The sequence below is a fragment of the Chrysemys picta genome, chromosome 9 (genome assembly GCF_011386835.1).
Source record: "Chrysemys picta bellii isolate R12L10 chromosome 9, ASM1138683v2, whole genome shotgun sequence".
In the NCBI taxonomy this organism is placed as follows: Eukaryota; Metazoa; Chordata; order Testudines; family Emydidae; genus Chrysemys; species Chrysemys picta.
In genome coordinates this window covers 82,892,144-82,916,894 of record NC_088799.1, presented here as the reverse complement: position 1 = coordinate 82,916,894, position 24,751 = coordinate 82,892,144, and the positions used below count along the sequence as shown (strand labels likewise).

The following is a 24,751-nucleotide window of genomic DNA, read 5'->3' as shown; positions in this document are numbered from 1 at the left end:
AAGACCCTCTTAAGGGGCATTTCTTCCATGAGGCTCACAAGAAGGGATTTATCATTAAACAGTTAATTAATGTTTAAACTGTTCTCTTGCCCAGTGCATTCCATCTTGTAAGTGTCTGTTATCAGATGTCAAGATCTCTGGGACACAAACTGTCTGTTTTTGTGTATTGTACAGTGCAGTGCACATTGTCAGAGCCAAATTAATATAGCAAGAAATGATACACATCAGAATAGCCATATCCATTTCAGCCTGGAGTTTGGCATCCAGGAATGTTTACCTCAGTATTTATAATCTGCTGCCAATTGCCAAAACATCTCTTTTTGGCTCAGATATTGTAATGGCCCCCTTTTCCAAGAGAGACTAGTCTCATAACCTCTGCAGTGTCCAGTCTCTTCAAGCCAGGGGAAGGGAGGAAAGTTGTTCATGAACTGGCAAGCATTCCCTTTCTGGCATCTAAAAAATGCCTCCCATCCTGTCTCAGGATCACTAGCAGTGGCCTGTGTGAAGCGAATAGCTGCGTCTCAGTCTAGTTCCAGGAACACAGGCATCCACAAGTCTCCAGCACTACTGGTAGTGAAAGGAATGTGTGCCTTGACCGACTGGGCCAATGACTGAATGGGCCCCATGTGTTGATGATCTCTCTGATACATAGAAAGTGGTCCCTCCAGGACAGGCTTGAGGCCCAGCATGTGACAATGAGGGGTCAGAGCACACCACTTTTGCTGCCCACACTATACCTGTCCCACATGGAGAGGTACATAGGTACTCAGAGGCTACAGAGATGAGCACAGAATAAGGCCTTGATCCAAAGCCCATTGAAACCCAGTGGGAGTCTTTTCACTTCAAAGGCCTTTGGATTGGGCCCCAGGTTCGGCACCAGACCACTGGAGAAGTCAGACATTTTCTGGTGCTACCAACCTGCAATATTTCACCTGGAAAATTCTTTTTTTAAAAATAGACTTACAACTTGGCTCTAAATACCACAATTGATTGTTCTTTGGAAGGTCTTTAGAAGACTTGTTGAAGCTCAAACTGTGGCAAAATGAAAGTAAACTAGGGCTGGGGCTTTCAAAGGGGGCTATCTGAGTTAGATAACCAACACTCTTGACTTTCAATGGGAGTCAGGCACATAACTTAGACTGCATGTTCTTTGGGGCAAGGACCATCTCTTTTTCCTGTGATTGTGCAGCACCTAGCACAGTGGGGTCCTGGTCCATGACTGGGGCTCCTAGATGCTACTGTAATGCAAATAATAAATAACAACAGCTCGAGGTCCATTTGAAAATCCAAGCCTAGGGGCTGAAACGAAAGTGCTGAATACACTTTATCCACTGGATGCTTACAAATCCCGCGTAACCTGAAGAATTTCAGCACTTTAACCTCTACTTTTCAGAGATTCCAAGACTAGAAGGGACCATTGTGATCATCTTGTCCGCCCTCCTGCATAGCACACACCATAGAACTTCCCCAAAATAACTTCTAGAGCAGATCTTGTAAAAAAACATCCAAGCTGGATTTTAAAATTGCCAGTGATGGAGAATCCACCACAGCCTCGGTAAATTGTTCCAATGGTTAATTACCTCACTGTCAAAAATTTACACCTTATTTCCAGTCTGAATTTGTCTAGCTTCAACTTTGAGCCTTTGGGTCATGATATATCTTTCTCTGCTACTTTGAAGAGCCCATTATTAAATACTGGTTCCCTATTTAGATGCATATAGACTGTAACCCCTTAACCTTCTTTTTGTTAAGCTAAATTGATTGAGATCTTTGATCTATCACTCTAAGGCATGTTTTGATCATTCTCATGGCTTTTCTCTGAACCCTCTTCAATTTTATCAACATCCTTCTTGAAATGTGGGCACCAGAACAGGATAGAGGATTCCAGCAGCAGTCACACCAGTACCAAATACAGAGGTAAAATAACCTCCCTACTCCTATTCAAGATTCCCTTGTTTCTGCCTCCCAAGATTGCATTAGCTGTTTTGGCCACAATTTTACACTGGGAGATCGTGTTCAGATGATTATCCACCATAACACCCAAATCTTGTACAGAGTCACTGCTTCCTGGGATTCCCTATCCTGTAAGTATGGCCTATATGCTTTGTTCCTACACATATGTGTTTACATTTAGATGCATTAAAACACATTGTTTGCATGTACCCAGTTTTCCAAGTGATCCAGATTGCTCTGAATCAGTGACCTGTCCTTTTCATTATTTAGCATTCCCCCTATTTTTGTGTCATCTCCAAACTTTATCAGTGATCTAGTGTTTCCTTCCAGGTCACTGATAAAATGTTAACTAGTGTAGGGTCAAGAACCAATCCCTGGGACTCCACTGGAAACACACCCGCTCAATGATAATTCTCCCACTTACAATTATATTTTGAGACCTATCAGTTAGCCAGTTTTTAATCCATGTAATGTGTGCCATGTTAATTTTATATATTTTTTTAAGTTTTTAATCATAATGTCATACAGTACCAAGTCAAATCTTTGAATGAGTTAAATGTGTGTGTGTCGGGGGGAACTAAAGATGCTTTTTGGAAATAACTATAAAGTTTCTCTCTATGCTGGGGCTGTTTTTGCCACAGCTACCCTTCCACAGGCACATTGATATGTGTGAGGTGGCCAACTAGTTCTAAAACAAGTAGCTCAGAGATACCATCAGCCTACTGACTCCTTTTTTGTCTGCTTTAAAAGATGTGTCCACTGCCTTCATCCATATATGATATGAAGGTCTAATTGAATTGGAAGACCAGATAAACTATAACAAAACCAGTTTTGTCCGCAGACCTTCTACCCAGGAGGGAGTATTGTATAGTGTCTTATTGCGACAGTGTTACAGTGAAGATTGGTCATACCTTTCCATTGTTGAGTTCCCCGAAGGAAACAATTGTACAGAGGCTCATCTGGATCTGATGGCACACTTTACTATACTTAAAGTGATTTGCTTTGTCTGGCCTCTCCATGGAAATTTGTTCTCCTGGTAAACTTATTTCATGTTCTTTGATAGGAGAATCCTCCAATTCTAAAGCTTTCTCATTATCTGTTGCATGTTTTAAAAGAGTAACTGCAAAGAGGCCTTGAGTACAAGTCAGAGCACTCTCTGGGTCCCGAGTATCCAGTTTACTCTTAGAAAGATCTTGAGAATGTGATTGAGTCTTGTCCAGGTCCTGAATATCCACTGAAGTACTCCTAGTGTCCTGAGTATACTTTGGAGTGCTACTCAGTTCCTGAATACCCAGTTTAGTCTTAGCCCTGTCTTTCAAATGTAACTCAATATTTCCAAGTTCCCGAGCATCCGCTGCCGGAGAGCTGCCCGGGTCCTGAGCATCCGCCGCCGGAGAGCTGCCCGGGTCCCGAGCATCTAATTCAGTCACAGGCATGTCTGGAAACTGTGAAAGAGCCTTAGATGGGCCTTGTGTGCTTAACAGAGCATAATGGTCATCTGGAAGTTCTGGCAGTGGGGAGATGGATGGACCTGGCCCAAGGTCAGAAAGTTCATTAAAACTATCATTCTCATTGTCCAGAGCAGAGCTGCTGATCTCTTGAGATAACTCTGCTTCAACACTTTGCTGAGGCAGCACTTTTCCTGTTGAACTCTCAGAACTATGATTATCCCAAATCCCAGAATCTGGAGACCGCAATGACATTCCCGTTGAAGAGAAAGCTCTGGCATTTTCATTCTGAATAACCAAAGACTCTTTGTGGGAGGAGGCTTCCTGCCTCTGACTTCTGAAATTGGACTGAGGTCTTTGCTCTCCCTGTGAAAATGTCCGGGAAGAGCCTCGCCACTTCCTAGCTGCCTCAGCCACACTGTTAAAGAACCGAAGAACACCACCAAAGTGACTGGCTTTCATTTCACTGTTTGATTTTTTAGGATGGCTAAGATTCTCCTCACATCTCGTATCAAAGTCAAAATAAGAAGCAGAATTATCAGTTATATTTTCTAAGTTCTGGAAATTTGTTTCAACACTTTGATTGAGCAACTTTGAATTATCTTTGCTAGACAATGAAATTCCCTTCAGATAGCTCCAGACATCAGAGCTTTTTCCTCTCCTGCTCTCCTCAGGAAGCATGGGACACCTCTTTTGATTGTCCCTTTCTGTAATCGCAGAACTCTTAGAGTTTTCAAAATTCAAAAGCTTGCTCTTTCTAGCTGACATTTTATGGCAGTTACTATCATTATCTTCATTGTGTATTCTGACACTAATATCCCTGAGCCATTTATTTTCATTGGCATCAATTTCTGGAATGCTGACATTTAACTCTACGTCTTCAAAGGAAGAATCCAAATCATCGATGTACCCTGCATATGAATGACGGAAAGGCCTCTGACTGTCAGCTAGTTTCTTAATCCTGTAGACTGCCCTTTGGTCACTGTCCTCCTGGTCCTCCTCAGGGATGCGAGAAACTTTGGCTTTGGAGGGTCTCAAATCCACATTTTTAGACATGCTGGAGGTTCTTAGCTTTTTTAAGGACCTCACCCTCTCCATGAAGGACATCTTGCGTTTTTCTTCTAAGATCTCTGAGGTATCTCCTAGCAGGATCATGGACTGGGGTCTTTTGTTATTCATGGAGGGACCTTTCCTTCGGCTAACAAAATTCCAAATCCGGTTGCCCTTGGCTTTCTTCTTATACCTGGCTGCCTCTTCCCTTGCATTTTGGTTGATGCCTCTGGAGTTACAGTGCTGAAGGTCACAAATCTTTAGTGTCTCAGTGCTCCCATCCTCTGGATTGGCTTGAAAAATCTTGTTCATGTATCCATTTGGCACCAGCCCAGCATGACCGTGCTGGCAATCTTCTATAATTTCCATAGTTCCAGTTGGCAAGTTGATGTAGAATGTCACAGCTCCATTGTCTTCAGAGTATTTTCTTCATGGGGCTTAAGGAAACAGAATAAAAGAATGCAATTAGCAACACAAAGGGATTTTAAGGTTACATTTCTCAAAACACCAAGGGCCAAATCCTGGCCCTACTGACATCAGTGAAGGTTTCATCATTGACTTCCATAAAGCTGAGTTTCTGCCCCACGCATGTGTAAAATTTAAAGTTGCTTAAACATTGATTCAGTTGTGAGGAATTAGTGACTACAGATAAACTTCCACACATCAGTAAAAGGTACAAAAATACACACATTTTATGATAAAATCTCCTTTTGTCCAGTGGCTCAACATGGGTGCTGAACACACAAGAATTGGGGCGGGGGGGATTTCAGCAAAATCTCCTTATAAATGCAACTTACATCTTCACCAGACCAATCCATCATGAAGTAGCAACATATTTACCCTTGAGCAGTTCCAATCCTCTCCTGGCAGCCATTCCAAGAGGCTCCACAATGCTCCCTTCCCTGGAGCTCAGATAATTGATGGTGCGTCCATGCCAATTCTAAAGAGACAGTCTTTAGATCTCAACCCTGTAACTTTGTCAGCAGCCTGGGGACCCCAATGCAGGACAGGGAGTTCCAAACGGAAGCTCTGCAGTCACCACTGTGATGTATCATAATGCGTACAGGTTCCACTGCCGTGAGCTCCAACGTACAATATTTGTGGTCAGGAATAAAACCACAAGAGCAAGGTGCAGCGAGAGGTGCCAGCGGCTCAGCTTTCTTTGTGAGGATATATTTGAACTCCCAGTCATATGCACCGCTGAAAGCAGAGCCTAACCCTCCTCTGCCACAGGTGGGTCCTCTGCCCAGTACAGCCATGCGCGACAGAGCAGGATTCCTCTCTATGACATTGATCCTCCAGATCCTTGCCCAGGGCACAAGGCTGTTACACTTCAGTGCAGTTGCAAGCAGAGCCTGCATGTGGATATCAGTAAAGTTAAGCACTGAACAGAAGGAAGGCCTCTGAGCATTCTTATTCTCAACAGCACAGGGGAAAGATAGTGGCAGGATGTAGGAAAAGAAAGGGTGGGTCTGAGAAGACTTAATAATAAATAAATTCATGTGGCCTTCCTCCTGCTTCTAGGATGGAGGAATAGCGGACTGCACAGCAGCACTCTCAGTAACAAAGGATCGGGGCTCCCTCCCTATCCAGCTAATCACTTCTTAGTTTGCATTTCTATATGCAACCCCCACCCCGCACCTGCACTGTGCAGTTGGTAATTACATTAATTTTTATTAATAATCATGTTTATTACAGTAGTTCCTGAGGACCAACTAAGTTTGGCCCCATTGTGCTAGGTGCTGTACAAACATCAGGTATTAGACAAGTCCCTGACCCACAGGATTTACAATCTGAACTGACTTAATTTCCAGGGCCGGCTCCAGGCACCAGCCCACAAAGCCCCCCCCCCCCCCGGCGGCCGGGGGGAGGGTGGAGCCCCCGCCGGGACTCGCCGCCCTCCCCCCGGGGCTCCGGCCGCCCCCCCCCCCCCCCGCGAGGGGGGCGGGGGGGGCGGCCGGCAGCTTTTTTGCCTGGGGCGGCAAAAAAGCCAGAGCCGGCCCTGTTCATTTCAACCATTCCCACCAAATCTAAATTAATTGGGTGACACCTCACATAGAGACAGTCGAACCTACAAGGTTGGTAGAAACACCAGGGAACTCAGACGTTTATCCAAACTAGTTTGTGGCCCTTGAGTCAGCACCTCTTTAACACGGCACTTATTTTTATATGAATTAAAGGCATCTTGTTTTAGTTTGCACCAAGCCATCTGCGCCAGTGTAAATGGCTAGGACTCTGCTGATAATCGTGGAAATGGACAGAGGTGAAAGACAGTTACCTCCAGTGTAACATAAAATGCCAAAAACTCAAAGCAAACACACTGCCCTGCACAGATCTGGAAAAGTAGGGCAAGGTCATGCTTTGCTAATGGTGAGGATTCTCTGGACCACACTGCCCCAGTCCACACCGCCATCCAGCTTTGTGATGGAGAAATCTTAAAGGATGATATTCACCCCCCCGGGCAGAGGCCTTGCATGAGGCCTAGGCACCAATTAAGTCCCATTTAAACTCTATGTTGAGGGCTTAAGTAGCACCCGGGTGTCTTGTGCTGACCCCATTTGGAGAGAACAGGAAAAATAAATAAAAAACTGCAATTTTTTGTTAAAAATACTCATTGCCAAGCGGGACTATTTGCCCTTCAGCAGCTCTGGAACTAGCCAAAGATTCCTAATCCCCAGGGCCGTTCAAATCACTTCACACACATGAATTATTCACAGTGATCACGGCTGTAATTTAAAGAATAATAGAAATGAATGGAACTGAATGGCTGGGAAGGGAGCATTTTAAAAGTTGAAAGCTGAAAGGCGACCACGCACACTGGGGTGAAAGGCAAAGTCACAAAAGGCTTTTACTTTCCTTTTCTCTTCTCCTTTACAATTTATAATGTATTGTTCTTTACTGGGGAGATTACATCTGGGGAAAAGAAGACTGAAAAGAAACATAATTGTCTACAAACACGTAAGAGGGATGTTTATAAAAGAGATCGGGATCAGTTTTGATTTGTCAAAGAGACCAAGCAGCTGATGAGCGCTCTGCAAGGCTCACAAAGCAGGGTACAAAAGGGGCTTTAAGCCAGATGTGAATTGGAGCAGTTGCCATGAAGCCAGTTCAAGTGCACTGCTCCAGCCTCTCCCCTCCCCCCCAGGCACTCTGTATGCTGCACAGACATATTGCTTTAGAGACTGGAGTTGAGGTGATGCCCCTTTAAGTCCCCTCCCACGGCCACTTTGCCCAAACCACTAAACAATTTGCAATTCAGTCACCACAGTGGACAATGATGATGCCAAAGAGATTCTAGTGTAAGAGCAAATGAGTGGCAGGAATGCGTAGCTCCGGGGCTGGGTGAAATATATCACCTCGAAGTCATCAGTTCAAATCCTGACTGACTTGCTAGTAAAAGAAAACTGTCCTGACGTGGCCTACATGAAATGAGCATGGTGGTCTCCCTTTAGTTCCCAGGGGCCACATCCCCAAAAACCCAAACACAAAAAAGGCTCCTTTGTTGGCAGTTTCAGAAAAGAAGCCAAAAACTGAATGGGTCCAAACTATTTTCAGAACTGAGGGACAGCAGTGGCTCTTCTCATGCTCTAGCTGTTTTGAGGATAAACAGAGGCCTTCAGTCTGCCGCTCGAGCACCTCTGACCAGCTCTATATTCACGCCTACACATGCACAAACACACACACACACACACACACACACGGACAGAAGACTCAGGAGGTTTATCTTTATATAAACCACCTTAAAACGTTTTTAAGAAATAACTATTTGTGACCACATTTGCAAACACCCACACAACAGCAACAACACAGCTTCAATAGATACCTCCGCCGCCAGCTGGGATGGCAGCAGACCCAGGGGAAGGTTTAAGAGGTCAACAGGAGGCTATCATATATTTGATGCGAGAGGCCCCGCTTATTTTCGGCAGCCTCTTACCAATTAAGTGTGCAGGACTTGTTATACTCCTCAAATCTCCTGGTTTCCCAGGCTGTGCGCGCTTGGCAACTGCTGGCCTTCCTCCTTGTGTACATGAAGCTAAATCTCCCTCTAGAGGGGAGCCTGTATGTTTGGCAGCCAGCTCTGTCCTATTATTAAAGCACCTGGGTTTGTGGGAGGCCCCCACGCACCTCCACCTCAGCTCTCCCAGGTTTTCAATCCAGCTGGAAAACATTAATTTTGCTCAATCCAGCTGGATGTATATGTTCTTCATCCAAAGCGTCTAAAAATGCTTGACAGGTGGTGGTAGTAATGAGCAGAGGTTTGCGAGAATTCTACGATGATCGTGCAGAGGAAAAGAAGGGGGGGGCTACAAATGGGCTAACCTCCCATTGATTTCAATAAGATCAAAATCATAGTAGTGTCATTTCAGCGGTGCCCGGAGGCCACAACCGAGATTAGAAACCCATTGTGCTAGGCACGGTACAAGCACATAATAGCAAACAGTCCCTGTCCCAAAGAATCTACAATTTAAATAGGCCAGACAGAGAAAGGGTGGTGGGAAAAAGAGAGTCACAGAGGTGAAGTGATTGGCCAGAGGTCACACAAGTCAGTTTTCAAGCAGGGAACAGAACTCAGTCTTGATCTAGCTAACTCAAATCACAATAGCAGTGAAGCCACGGCAGCACAGGCAAGCTGCTTGAGTACATATCGAGGGACCTGGATGGGCTTGTACAGCCCCTGCTGCTGCTGCTTCATTGCTATTGTTATCTGAGGTAGCTAATAGGTCTACATGTGCTGCAGTCACACCTCGGATTGCAGTATAAGATATAGCCCCGTTCGAGGCCCTAAGCCATAATCCATGCTGCTGCTAGCATTTTAAGAGCTGTAATGGCATAAAAAAGCCTAGTTCCCAAGTATAAACATGTGGGGAGGAAAGGCTACAAGAATGAGAGATAAAGTTTTAGTCATAATCCTGGTTTACAGTAAAAAGGATGTTTTTAAGTAAGTTTTGAACAGAGCAGTCTGGAAATATTTTTGCATGCATTTATTAACCAGACGACTAAACCTACTAGTCAACACCGATACCAGGTAGGGTTGCCAACTGTCTAATCACACAAACCTAAACACCCTTGTCCCACCCCCTGCACCTTCTCCAAAGCCCTGCCTCGCTCATTCCATCCACCCCTCCATCTGCCGCTCGCTCTCCCACACCCTCACTCACTTTCATTGGGCTGGGGCAGGGGGATGGGGTGTGGGCTCTGGGCTGGGGCTGAGGGTTTCAGAGTGTGGGACGGGGCTCCGGCTGAGCCTTAGGCACGAGGTTGGGGTGTAAGAGCGGTCGGGGGTGCAAGCTCTGGGAAGGAGTTTGGGTGCTGGAGAGGGCTCAGGGTTGGGGCATGGGCTCCATGAGGGGGTTCAGGATTGGGGATTGGCATACGGGAAGGGGTGAGAGGTGTGGACTCTGGGAGGGAGTTTGAGTGCAGGAGGGGGCTCCGGGCTGGGACAGGGAGTTGGGGTGCAGGAGGGAGTGCGGGGTCCGGGAGAGAGTTTAGGTGCATGAGGGGGCTCCGGGCAGGGGGTTTGGGTGCAGGAAGGGGCTCAGGGCTGGGGCAGGGGCATGAGGTTGGGGTGCAGGAGGGGGTGAGGGGTGCAAGCTCTGGGAGGGAGTTTGAGTGCAGGAGGAGACTCCAGGCTGGGGTAGGGGTGCAGGAGGGGGTGTGGGCTCTGGAAGGGAGTTTGGGTGCAGGAGGGGGCTCCGGACTGGGGTAGGGGGTTGGAGTGTGTGAGGGGGTGAGGGGTGCGGGCTCCAGCCGGGTGGCACTTACCTCAGACGACTCCCCATCAGTGGCGCAGCAGGGCTAAGGCAGGCTCCCTGCCTACCCTGGCCCCGTGCCACTCCTAGAAGCGGCCAACATGTCCCTGCAGCCCCTGTGGGGGATTAGAGGGCTCCGCGCGCTGCCCCTGCCTGCAGGCACCACCCCAGCAACTCCCACTGGCCACAGTTCCCGGCCAATGGAAGCTGCGGAGTCAGCGCTCAGGGTGGGGGCAGTGCGCGGAGGCCCCTGCACCCCGCAGGGACATGCCAGTCACTTCCGGTGCAGGGCCAGCGCAGGTAGGGAACTTGCCTTAGCCCTGCTGTGCCACCAGACTTTTAGCACCTAAAATCTCCCAGTTTGGCTTCAATAGCCTCCAGGAGATAAGAGCCCAATTCCAGGAGACTCCTGGCAAAACCGGGAGGTTTGGCAACCCTAATGCCAGGAATAAGAAATGATATAGCATGTTGTGGAGGAGGGACACACACATGTTCTCTCTTGGAGACTTTATTTTTGTTCTACAAGTAATTCAAGCTGAAAATATACGGTTGTTCTTGGTGCGTGAAAAACATAAGAAATCTGATGAGAAAACTGGGCTCTAAAACAAAAGGCCTTTCCATCTGCAAGAATCATGAAAACAACCAAACAGGAAAGAACAAAGGTAATACCTCCACAAGAGAGCTCGGCGCGCGTCTCTCCTGTAATAAGCTGTAACAGCTGCACAGCTACCTTCACCACAGTCACTTGAAGAGCAACCCCAAGTCCCACAAAGATCCCCACCCATAAGAAGTTCATATAATTTATTTCTAGGGACACAGCCTGCATAGAAGACAGGAAGACAATTCTCCTCGGTGCCAGCTGGGGGAGTGGGCGATTACACCCAATCACTTAGGCTGCACCACCAGACAAGGCAATTGAAATAGGCTCAACTTGCAGGTTGCAGGATACATGGGACTCCCAAGTTGCTACTTGCTTTGCTTGAAATGAAAGGTCTGCTGTAAATATCAGTAAGTGCCCATTTCATCAAGGATAATGGCACAAAGGTCAGTGGACTTACTCTACATTTACACTGGTGTAATTGAGAACAAATTTTGGCCTCAAAGTTTTTGGCTCTATCTGAACGAGGCCAAAACCAGCAAATCCTTGGAGCTTTACCTGTTGCTAGGGACTTATCTTCACTAGAGAATTATACCAAGTTAGAACACAACCTTGAGGAGCTGTTTGCGGACTAACACAACTTTGCAGTCCCTGTAGACTGGGATAAGTCATGTCCAACATCAGGGCCATCCCTAGGAGGTGCAGGGCCCAAGGCAGAAGTGACAGATTCATCTCTTCCGGGACCGACCGCCCTGGCCAATCGCACCGAAGTACTGGGCCCGGAGCGGTCACCCTGATTCGCTCTACCCAAGGGACCGCTCTGTCCAACATTGTGTCAGTTACTTGTAGGTAAACTCTGGTATCACTACGATTTACCCATAACCTGCTGACATAATGTTAAACTTCACTTGTTCCTGACTGCAAAAATTGTGGCCAATAGGGTGTTAGTTAGCACAACTCATCAAAGTAGAGTTCTAATTTGATATAATTTTCTAGTGAAGAAAACCCCGGAGCAAGATTCCCCTCACAACAGCATACATTCATATAAACCCTTTCCCCTCACAACTCATGGTATTCTCTGAAGTGTTCTTGCTTTTAAAAAAAAACAAAAAAACAAAAACAAAAAACACTAGGAGCTGTAACCCCCATCAAAATCACTTTGGTAGAGTTACACAAACTTCTATGTGCCATAATGGATTGGTCTACCTCAGGATTCTCATGCATTTTGTTAGCATGACCCACATCCTAATAGAGAAACAGTCTTATGGGCACCTCCCCTCCATACACCATTTGCAATCACATAACATCCCTGTGGCTACAGCAGCAATTGCTTTCAACAGAAAGTCATATCAAATGTATATTTTTGTTTCTTTTAATGTGACTTAGGAAGTGGAGACAAGGGGGAGAGATAGCACCATGGCCTCAATCCAATGTCCATAGAAGTTAACAGAAAGACTCATCTAGACCAAATGGGCCTTTGATCAGGCCAGAGTGATTAATCAGTTCTCCTCAGATCTCAGAAGTGCTCCACAAACCCCTGTTCAGGGAATACTACTTTGTCTGGGCTACTCCCACTCCAGCCAGCCAAACTCTCCCTATTGTTTCCCAAGAGTCATTCGCAGCCTTAGCAAAATCCAGTGTTTCAGCACACTGATGAATCCTGGAAAGAGATTGGCTGATGAAGAAACTCTGATTTAAAGGATCTTCTGGCCCAGGCTGGATTTGATTCTGTCAAGAGATTTCAGTGATAGAGGAAAAACCTTTCACTGAACATTTGACAGTTTGGAATGACTGCAAGGCTGGCAGAAAACATTTTTGGCACAATATTTTATGTCATAACAGCCTCCAGGCCATGAGCAAAAGTATTTTTATTAAGCATTTGATGTTGTAAAGCTGCCCTGTGGCTTGAGAAGGAAAAAAAAACAGGATAAAATGCTTAACTTTTAGATCCTCTGTCTGGAATGGAAATGCGGAAGCTTTTTCATGGTTTAATATTTTTGAAGGACTTTCAAAGCCACAGGAACATTAAACGCCGCCTGAACTATTACTCCACAGCATGGAAGAAGATAAGGAAGTAAAAGGTTGGGGTTAGACGTTAGGTTAAAGATCTTTGCAGTGGGTGAAATTCACCAGTGCAGAGAGCCAGCACGAGGCCTGTACACCGCTTACATTTCACTTCTGCCCTCAGAACAGGGCTTAAATACTGCAAAGGCCTCATGCCGGCTCTCTGCGAGGGGTAAATTTCATCCAGTAAAATACTAAGGGAAGTGGTCAAGGCGCCATCAAAGCAGATTATGAAGAGGACTTTGACTAGGAAGTTAATGGCAACGACACTGGGAGATGGCTTGCCAAATGGCAAGGCTAGACTGGGTAACCCACACTGTTATTTTCCAAACCTGCATTTTGGGCTGGGTGATCTCATCAGTTCTCACAAGCTACGCAGGATCAAATCTGGTCAGTAGTTGGATGGGAGATTCCCACAGAAAACCTCACATGCTACACATGTTAGCTGTTCCTTAGATGGCCCTGATGCCTCGAAGTCAGTACTGAACCTATGCTGTTAGAAGGGAACAGTCTTCAGCGTGAAAAGTAAACACTAAGTCCTGACTGTTTATGATAATTGAGGATCTCGTAAGATTCTTTGCAAGAATAGGAAGATAATCTTGGTATCCTGGCTAAATTCCAACATGGGCATAGTAATTATGTTATCCCTATCTAAAAATTCCTGTTAATCAGCTGTTGCATATCACCTCAGAGGTGGCTGCACTTCAGTGGTGGGTGATGGGGGTGGGCTCCCGAGTAATTTGTAAAGTTTCTTGAGATCTTTTGCATTTAAATCCACTATATAAGTAAAAGATTTTGTTTTTTATCCTGTGATAACCCATCCTGACCCTGTCCATAATCCCACAGACCAGCTGAACAACTGCTATACCATGGCCCACACAAAGACAGCCTCTGAATCACCTGTGCTTCCTGCTGGGGGACTTCCATGCATGCATGCATGCATGAGAAGAGACTATTCCCTTCAGAGACCACCTCCCTGGCAAGATTACTTAGTAGTGCCTGAGAACTAAGCCTGCATCTTAAGAGTAAATCAATAACAGAATAGAACATGTCCATTGCCATGGAGATGGCTTTATGGTCATTACACTAGAGCGGTTCTTCCAGTAAGTAGCCAGGCCAGGTGATAATCCATCTCAGCATTATCATACCTGAGAAATGCAAAGCAAATGCAGGGCCGTGAGGGTTGCACCGACTGCTGTACCAGAGACAGGGTACAAAGTCGAGCCTGCCTTGTCATAGGGGGAGGTCTCCAGCCTCAGTAGGTAAAGATTAGAAGAATTCACTTCTTCTTCTTCTTCTCCATTGGGAATGACTCTACAGGTTTTGTGAAGACAAATGGAAATAGAAAACTTTCTCTCATCTTCTAACCAAGACTATGGAAGGATCCTGTTTTCATGGGATGTATCTTACAATTTAAGAAAGTATCCAAAGGCTGCAGTTTTTAATATCTTCCCTTCCCCGCTTCAGTTCTGTGCCAATGGCCCCTAGAGTGCATAGAACACTGATCTGTGAGTGTCTTCAGGGTTGGGAAGCTTTGCAGTGCCCACAGTGTGGAACTGGGCCGTACAGGCAAAACAGAGCCTTAGGTTTTTCACTGGATTGTCACTATTGACTTTTACAAATGACCCCCTTATTTGGCAGCACCCCCAGAGTAATAGAAACGTGTAGAGAAGTTTGGATAAAATAGGAAATCTTCTTCCCATCCCCACAACCACATACACATTTCATAGAATCGTAGGCCTGGAAGGGACCTTGAAAGGTCATCTAGTCCAGTCCCCTGCACTCATGGCAGGACTAAGTATTATCTAGACTATCCCTCACAGGTGTTTGTCTAACCTGCTCTTAAAAATCTCCAATGACAGAGATTCCATAACCTCCCTGGGCAATTTGTTCCAGTGTTTAACTACCCTGACAATTAGGGTTGCCATCTTTCTAATTGCATAAAACTGAACACTCTAGCCCTGCCCCAGCCTTCCCTGAGGCCCCGCCCACGATCACTCCATCCCCCTCCCTCTGTCGCTCACTCTCCCCTACCCTCCTGAAATGAGTTCAAGGTGCGGGAGGGGGCTCTGGGCTGGGGCAGGGGATTAGGGTGTGGGAGGGGGTGAGGGATCCAGCTGGGGGTACAGGCTCTGGAGTGGGGCCAGGGATGAGGGGTTTAGGGTGCAGGAGGGGGCTCTGGGCTGGGGCCAAGGGCTTTGAAGTGTGGGAGGGGGCTCAGGGCTGGGGCAGGGTGTTGGGGTGCAAGAGGGGGTGTGGGATCCAGGAAGGAGTTTGGGTGTGGGAGTGGGCTCAGGGCTAGGGCAGGGTGTTGGGGTGCAAGAGGGGGCGTGGGATCCAGGAGGGAGTTTGGGTGCAGGCAGGGCCGGCTCCAGGCACCAGCTCTCCAAGCATGTGCTTGGGGCGGCACCTGGAGGGGGGTGGCGCTCACCCGGGGAGAGTGGGGCCGCGGCCAGGCTCGCCGCCCTCCGCCCGGCGCTCCGGCCGGTCGGGGAGAGCGGGGCCCCGGCCGGGCTCGCCGCCCTCCTCCCGGCACTCCGGCCGGCTGGGGAGAGCAGGGCCGCGGCCGGGCTCGGCGCCCTCCTCCCGGCATTCCGGCCGGCTGGGGAGAGCGGGGCCGCGGCCGGGCTCGGCACCCTCCCGTGCCGCGTTCCCCGCCGGGGGGCGGCGGGAGGCTTTTTTGCCTGGGGCGGCAAAAAAGCCAGAGCCGGCCCTGGGTGCAGGAGTGGGCTAAGGGCTGGGGCAGGGGGTTGGGGTGTGGGAGGAGGTTTGGGGTATGGGCTCTAGCTGGGCGGTGTTTACCTCAGGTGGTTCCCAGAAGCAGCCAGCATGTCCGGCTCCTAGGCAGAGGGTCCAGGGGGCTCTGCACACTGCCCGTGCCTGCAGGCACCGCCCCCGCAGCTCCCACTGGCCGTGGTTCCTGGCCAAAGGGAGCTGCAGAGCCGGCACTTGGGGCAGGGGCAGCGCGCAGAGTCCCCGTGGCTGCCCCTGTGCCTAGGAGATGGAAATGCCAGCCGCTTCCGGGAGCTACACAGAGCCAGGGCAGGCGGGGAGCCTGCCTTAGCCTGCTGTGTTGTCAACTGGACTACTAGTGGCCCGGTCAGCAATGCTGACCAGAGCTGCCAGGGTCCCTTTTCGACTGACAACCCTACTGACTGAAGTTTTTCCTAATGTCCAACCTAAATCGCCCCTGCTGTAGCCCCCTCCTGCACCCTAAACCCCTCATCCCTGATCCCACCACAGAGCCTGTACCCCCAGCTGGATCCCTCACCCCCTCCCACACCCTAACCCTTGCTTCTTGTCTTATCCTCAGAGATTAAGGAAAACAATTCTTCTCCCTACTCCTTGTAATAACCTTTTATGTACTTGAAAATTGTTATCAAGTTCCCTCTCATTCTTCTCTTCCACGGACTAAACAAACCAATTTTGTCAGTCTTCCCTCGTACATCATGTTTTCTAGACCTTTAATCGTTTTTGTTGCTCTTCTCTGGACTTTCTCCAATTTGTCCACATCTTTCCTGAAATGTGGTGCTCAGAACTGGACACAGTACTCCAGTTGAGGCCTAATCAGCACGAAGTTGAGGAGAAGAATTACTTCTTGTGTCTTACTTACAGCATTCCTGCTAGTACATCCCAGAATGATGTTTGCTTTTTTTGCAACAGCGTTACACTGTTGATTTATTCTCAGCTTGTGCTCCACTATGACCCCCAGATCCCTTTCTGCAGTGCTCCTTCCTAAACAGTCATTTCCCATTTTATATGTGTGCAACGCGTTGTTCCTTCCTAAGTGGATTACTCTGCATTTGTCCTTATTGAATTTCATCCTATTTACTTCAGACCATTTGTCTAGATCATTTTGAATGTAATCTTATCCTCCAAAACACTTGCAACCCTCCCCCCCTCCCCAGCTTGGTATCATCTGCAAACTTTATAAGGGTACTCTCTATGCCATTATCTAAATCATTTATGAAGATATTGAACAGAACCGGACCCAGAACTGATCCCTTCAGGACTCCACTCATTATGCCCTTCCAGCTTGACTGTGAACCACTAACTACTCAGTATTTTGTCCAACCCCCCACTAATTTCTATGATCATTTTTAATTTTGTGTTCCTCTGTTCTCTCCAGTTCCACCCATAAATGGAAACATGTTATCACTCCTTCTATAGCATTTACAGTCCCTAACCCAAAACACTTATAGTCCCGTTTGGTTCTGCTTCTCAGACCCAATTGTTTAACATGTGATTTCTTTGATCTGTTAAAACTGTGGTTTTGGTCAATCGTTAATCCTGATTATATATTTTTTTTAAATGGAACCTTCTTCCTCGACAGATCAACATGCTGTGTGTCTTGGAGTCACGTCAGCTTATTTTCTGACCAAACCAAGGTTTTTACCCTGATAGGGATTAAATAGACCGGCTCAGTCTCCTGTAGGTGTCTTGGTGCTTCGGTGCCAACCAGGAGTAAAAACCTTCTTTTGATCATCATCTCATCAGCAAAACTAGCAGTTGGTTTACCTGAAGACTCATCGGTCACTTTTAAAAGGATCTGCCTATGAGACAGCAGCTCCCTATTATGTATTATAATTATATACGTGTATATTATTTCACAGTAAAGAATTTGTGATCTTGCACTGGGTAATCCTGCCTCTTGGAAGACTGTAGTTGGATATGGAATGCACTGAGAGCCCCAGGGGACACAGATTTCCATTCAGCTCTTCCTCTGTGGAATATAAAATAAACAACAAGGAGCGTTTGGTCCATTGTTTTGTCGGGGGAGGGGGCGTGGATGATGGGGGACAGGGCTTACAGCTGAACTTGCCAAGAGGCACAGCATAAGCTAAGGAAGTCCTGCCTCAGCTTCAGAGTATCCGTTTGTCACCAGGAGAGGTGGGGGGAGGCAGGAAGGCGAGAAATGGAGAACAAATGATCATGGAACCCTTGAGAGAAACCTGTCTGTTCTAGGAGAACTTATTTAGCTCCAGAGCATAGAGACTCCCACTACACAAAAGAGAGGAGGAAAGAAAAGCCCGCCAGCTCTTCCGTTCCTATGTACCGCCACCGAAAAAAATGGGAGGAAACAGATGTTTAGCTCTATAGCGTCAGGAAATTCTCTCTTTCATGCTACAGTTATCTCAATGTATTTAGGTCAAATAAATAGTGAGGGACTTGACTTCTCTTTGCGTTTCGGTCTCCCTGCACATCTCTTCAGTCTCTCATGCTGCCTCTCTGAAAGATCTGCCATAAAACCTGGATGGGTTTTTTGACCCACCCATTCAGACAAAGAGAGGTGGAGGTGGAGCTGGGCAGGGGGTGGGGGTGGGGCTGGGGGCAGAGTCCAACTCACACCAACTCTGCTTTACTAGAGATTTCAATTTGCTACAATATAAAAAAAGCCCTCCCCAGGGTGGGTTCCTGCAAGTGTCTTTTTCTTCTCAAGGCTCCACACGAATGCAGACTCAGGTTTGTTTGCAGAAGACGACTGATAATTTTTTGGCAAACCTGAGCCATGGTGTGTGAGACACTGGATATTGCTTTATTTTTAGGCTTTTTAAAGTGGGAGGAGCGAAGAATTAGGTGAAACATCTGGTAAAATGATCTCTGGGCTTGCAGCAAGCACTATTAAGATTTTCCGGAGCTGGCTCCCTGAGGGGAGAGAGAGGAGCAAGTGCCCATAGGAAGAAACCATAGAATTTTAGCCATTATTTTACATACTCTAAAAAACATGTTGCATAGGAAGTTTAAAGTCTCATTAGCAAAGGAGCGGAGGTACACTGGATGGGCAGGGGATCCGAAAATAGAGTCCTTCAACTCAAGGTCAACAGGTCAAACTGCATCCCAATTAATGGGCAAAAAGCATTATTCAAGCCTGTCCCGTGGCTTACGTGACTTGAGGTGTTGATCTCCCTCAGAAACAGATGACAAACTTACTAGCATGGTGGATGAGGTAATATCTTTTACTGGACCAACTTTTGTTGGTAAAAAAGACAAGCTTTGAGCTACACAGAATGCTTCTTCAGTCCTCGAATTTTTCTTCCTCCCATTTTTTCAGTGGCTGTACATAGGAACAAAAGAGCTGGTGGAATTTTTTTTTTCTCCTCTCTTTTGTGTAGTGGGAGTCTGTGACGTTCCCCTCTGGTGTTATCTAGACCGGTGATCTGCTAGGTCACTCCAATCCTTGACTCTGGGAGCCAGCCTTACCCTGCTCTGCTGTGAGAACCTCCACTCCTGGGCTGTTCACGCACAGCCTCTGGCATGTAAGCTACTCCTTGGATTGTGCAACCGAATGACACTAGCCAATACACCCGGTCCCAGACACAACCCTAGGAACCTCTGTCTTGCAGTGTCCAGTTATGCCCACTGGATGCTGCAAGCTTATATGAGGTCATCAATTTAATAAAGAAATTGATATGTATCAGGCCTGTTATCCCAAGGGGAGTCTCTGACACACTTCACACCAAATGCACTGCTTCAGGTAGAATAAGCAAACAGATTTGTTAACTACAAACATAGATTTTAAGTGATTATAAGTCAAAGCACAACAAATCAGATTTGGTCAAATGAAATAAAAGCAAAACGCATTCTAAGCTGATCTTAACACTTTCAATGCCCTTGCAAACTTAGATGCGTCTCACCAAAGGCTGGCTGGTTGCTCTTCAGCCAGGCTCTCCCCTTTGATCAGCACTTCAGTTGCTTGGTGGTGGTGTCTGTAGATGGAGGTGGAAGAGAGAGGAAGAGCATGGCAAACATCTCTCCCTTTTACCACGTTCTTTCTTCCCTCTTGGCTCTGCCCCCCACCCCCGCTTCAGAGTCAGGTGAGCATTACCTCATTGCAGTTCCAAACTGACCAAAGGAAGGGGAGTGTCTCCCTCGAGAGTCTAACAGATTCTTTTGTTGCTGCCTAGGCTAGCGTCCTTTGTTCCTGTGAGACTGGACTGGATTTTTCCTATACCTGCCCTGATGAGGTGTGAACTGCCTCTCTTTCTTGGAGAGTTTTTGCCTGGGTTTGCTTTAAGCCATGAGGATACATTTTCAGCCTCATAACTATATACATGAAAGTATAACCTATAACATTACTGTAACAACAATGCTCAGTATATCATGAACCTTCCGAAGACACCCGACATGACAAACTTTGCATTGGATACCACACAATCATTTTACAGGGATGGACATAGGGGTGCTGGGTGTTCCCCTGAGGTACAGAGCGTCACAGAGTCTCTATGCTCTGGAGCTAAATAAGTTCTCCTAGAATAGACAGGTTTCTCTCGAGGGTACCATCATTTGCTCCCCATTTCCACTCTTTTCCAGCCTCCCCTCTCCCCACCTGGTTAGGAATGAATACTCTGAAGCCCACCTTGTCTCTGTAATATCATGGCACCAACCTGACTACAACAACACTGCAAACAACTCTTCCAGGCAGTCTCACCAGAGAAGCCACATACTGAGCAGACATGGTGCCTAAACTATTTCAGCCCTGGAAAAGGATCTTCTTGATCAAGGTTTGGCATGGCAGCTTTACTTGCGGCAACCCTTAGCTCCATCTACACACCAACATGCCAGCCAGTACAGTTAAGCCAACATGCAAAGTGTCATAATTTGCTGCCAGTATTTAGCCAGCAACAAAATTACTACTCCCGACCTCCAGCGCAAGGGCCAAACACAGTAGAACTAGTCCTAGGCCGGAGCCTCTTACACAAAACCCTTGTTCAGGGTTGTGCCTGAAAACACAATCTAGCATTAAATTTTTGTGTTCTGGGGGGGTGAGCTCTGAGCAATTCGGAGTGGGGGAAGACAGAGGGGAGAGAGATCAAATTACCACTCCAAGCAATTGTCGACCTTACAAATATTGTACAGTTCAGGTCTTTGCAGAGTACAATCTATGTTATTCTTAAACGTTTGTTTCACAGGGGAACCTTATTGGTTTGAATCCAAAAGAGGTCATCTTAGCCCTGAAGCATATGTGCAGCAGTACTTCCACTGAACAGGGTGAGCTGATGATACAATGGTAGCCCTGCGTCTGCACTGCTTGGTTTTTATTAGTTTAAGTCAGAGCTTTCACAATGCTTTGAGTCTCGTTTGTCCATCTCTTAATTCAACATAGTGTTGGATGGATGGATGGATGGATGGATGGATGGATGGATGGATGACTGCAGACAGAGCCATCACTGAGTCTACAAGAATGTGACTCGAGACTTCAGTTCACTCATATATAATTTAAGCAATACTTCCTTCCAATTTCAGGGAACACAGAGTTTGTGTGATGGCTAAACACAATGAAATTAGAGAAGGAGAATCATTTTCCCTGCAGCCAAAGAAGAGACAGAGTCACTCGGATGCATCTGTTGGATAAACTGGAGTCACTCACACTGCTGCTGCTGGGAGAGAGGCAGGTTCATTGCAAAGATGAGCAACTCCACACTCTCCGTGAATCATAAAACTTTGTGTCAATTCACTGATTGCTTTATCTTGCACAGTGCCCGGTGTGACGGAGATACCTTGGGGGTGCTCCTCAGTAACACAACACACAATGGGAAGAGTTTCATGAACTAACAGCATGCAGTGTCAGGCAAGAGAAAATCCAGAACAGGTTATAAAAGCCACAACGGTCCCTGGCAGTTTGAATGCCAGGATGGAGGTGTTTTAATAGGATTTATATGATTTAATAGGATTAATAGGATCACCAGTTTGAATGGTCATCTTAGGGCAAAACTCCTCTCTTAGATCCACAAGGTGGTATTCAGCTTTGGTACCCTTCTATCCACTATAACATGAGAATCTCCAAACATGAACACTGAAACAGAGGAATTGCCAGATTACAAGAGATCACTGGTCCATCTAGTCCAAAATCCTGTCTATGACAAGTGACTAGTAGAAGCAGCTTCAGTGGAAGATACAAGAAGCCCAGCCAACAGGGAAAGGTGTTTCCTACCCTCCTTACTTAGATGCTGCCTAATATCCTGAAGTAGGAGGGTTTGTATCCCCTCCAGAACTCCTGGGCTTTTTCTAGTCTTTACAACTCTGGATATTCTTGTCATCCACATAAATATCCAGAAGATCGCAGCTGAGTTCTGCTATGAGGATCTCAAAGGATAATTTTGCCCTGGATTTCCAGGATAGTAAAGGGTCCCAAAAATAAGCTGAAGGATGCAAGCAACGTTATCATGTTGCAAAGCGATATAACAATTAAACAGATGACAATTCCACTATTTTCCCTGCATCATTTCAGTTACCAAATGCCAGAGATTGCATCTATCACAAAACAGATATGCAGCTCAGATACTAAGTAAATGCAATTACTGGTAAGTTATTTAAATTCTTAAAAAGTCATTTAAACGTAGTTAATTACATTTTAATGAATGTTTCAGTACACAGACTGACATTGAATGTCTATCCAATATCTGTATTTCTTAAGCATTTACATAACTTGCTGATGAGCAGAGGTACAGAAGCTCCCTGACTTACGCAAGGCGTTCCGGAACGGAATGCCTTGCGTAAGTCAGGAAGTATCTCCAACAATTACACACACACACACACACACACACACACACACAAAGCACTTATGGAACTTTTTCCGTAAATCCGGATTTCCGTAAGTTGGGTTTGCGCAACCCAGGGAGCGTCTGTACAAATGCCTAGATAGATTAAGGGGGCCTTATCAAAGTGAGCTGGAGAGGCTGGATTCAGGTACAAATTTACTCTAAATCTGATAGGCGTCACATCCCTCGTGAAGATATCACAGGGCAATGACCATCTATCCTAACTATATGATGCTCATATTATGACATGACTTTGCATCACACCTTACCAATGCGACATCATCACCAGACACTTCACCCTGCAGACCCAAAGAGATGAAGGTAGCAGACATGGAGAAAGTTGCACAGGTGAGGGAAAAGTGGTGTGCAGGGGCCTGAATTTCAAAAGGGAAAGAGAAAGATGCTGAGGGGGGAACTAGGTGACCATTGCCTAATACTTCCCTTGGCAATCCCAGGAAACTGACATGTGAGATACACTCACCTCATCCTAGTGGATGACCCTGTTAAGAGGAAGGTGAAGACACTCCTGGATCCCTCTCAATGTAGTGAAATGACTTTTAAAAAAAAAAAAGTTTGCAGGCAAGGGAGAGGGAGACTGGTGTTAGAATGCATTAGCCCTGCAGCTACATTGAAAATGATGTCAAGAAAACAGTAAATGTTGAGGAAAGCATGTCTACCTCATTACCCCCTCCTGCTGCTGGGTGCACCTTTCCCTTATCTACTGATCTGTCCATCAATCATTGTGTTATCTCAGCACCTACGCATCCTGTGCTGAAATATTCTTCTAGCCCCAAATCCTGCAATCAACAAGTCAGATGCACCATAATTTAGCATGAGAGCAAGAATCACTGTAGTGAGGCATATTTAATTCAGCTGCTGTTGGTGTTCAAATAACTATCCTATGTATGGTCTAAATTAGCTGTTACCACTCAAGAAAGATCTTGGAGTCATTATTGATGTTTCTCTGAAAATATCCAGTGTGCAGTGGTGGTCAAAAAAAGCTAACAATGTTTGGAATCATTAGCAAAGAGATAGATAAGATGACAGTAAATATCATAATGCCACTCTATAAATCTGAAGTATGCCCACACTTGAATACTGCATGCAGTTCTGATCACCCCATCTCAAAAAAGATACATTAGAAATGGAAAAGGTACAGAGAAGGGTAACAAAAACAATGAAGGGTATGGAACAGTTTCCATATGACGAGAGATTAAAAAGACTGGGACTGTTCAGTTTGGAAAAGAGATGACTACAGGGGGATATGACAGAGGTCTATAAAATCATGAATTATGTGGAGAATGTGAATAAGGAAATGTTATTTATCCCTTTGCATAACACAAGAACCTGGTGTCACCCAATGAAAGTAATAGGCAGCAGGAAGTACAGGAACAAAAGGAAGTATTTCTTCACACAGTTCACAGTCAACAGGTGGAACTCGTTGTCAGGGGATGTTGTGAAACCAAAACTATAATTGAGTTAAAAAAATAATTAGATACATTCATGGAAGATAGGCCCATCAGTGGCTATTAGCCAAGATGACTAGGGATGAAACCCCATGCTCTGGGTGTCCCTAAGCCTCTGACTGCCAGATGTTGGGAATGGACAACAGGGGATGGATCACTTGATAATTGCCCTGTTCTGTTCATTCCCTCTGAAGCATCTGGCATTGGCCATTGTTGGAAAACAGGATACTGGGCTCGATGGACCATTGGTTTGACCGATTATGGCCTTTCCTATGTTCTTAAATATCCAAAGACAGCACAGGAAGACTCTCCCCGCCACCCCCAGCGGGGAGCCTAGAGGTCAGCCATGCTTCTTCTGTAACATCGCTAAACAGCGTATTATTTATAGCAAGAGGCTGGTGCTACTCACAGTGCACTACAAAGACGACTCTGGCTCCTATCCATTTCAGCCCTTAGCTTTCCCCAGGGTGCATATCCTATCCTATTGTTCCTGCTCCAGCATTTGAAAGGATTATTTTTTCCTTGCTTCTTTTGTTTTTTGCCTTTATTTATATTTTCTTCTCAACATGGAATTACTGCTAGGACATGCAAAGCCCAAAGGAAAATAGCTCCGCCATCTCACAAGGCGGCTGAGCCACACCAACATGGAAATGAAGTAATAAAGGCTAGATTCTTAAAGGTATTTAAGCATGCAAAGATCCAGATAGGTGCCTAGTTAGATTTTCAAAAGTGACTCGGTGCCTAAGTGCTTTCGAAAATCCCACTAGGTGCCTATCTGGATCTTTAGGCACCTTTAAAAGTCTAGGCCAAAGGCCTTGTCCACATTGGGACTTTAGCTGCCAGTATAGTTGCACCGGTGCAAATTCCTAGTGCAGGCACAATT

The 24,751-nt window shown here is 46.2% G+C and overlaps 1 protein-coding gene across 3 annotated transcripts in view; it reads right to left on the bottom strand.

Annotated features, from left to right (window-relative positions):
- ARHGEF9 (Cdc42 guanine nucleotide exchange factor 9) overlaps positions 1-24,751 on the bottom strand; it is a 324,587-nt gene that overhangs the window by 268,584 nt on the left and 31,252 nt on the right. For all 3 annotated transcript variants that reach the window (XM_065557243.1, XM_005295667.5, XM_065557244.1), the window contains one exon: positions 2,865-4,888. In XM_065557243.1, the coding sequence (XP_065413315.1) occupies positions 2,865-4,820 (1,956 nt within the window). In that variant the 5' untranslated portion in view covers positions 4,821-4,888. The remainder of the gene's footprint in view (positions 1-2,864; positions 4,889-24,751) is intronic.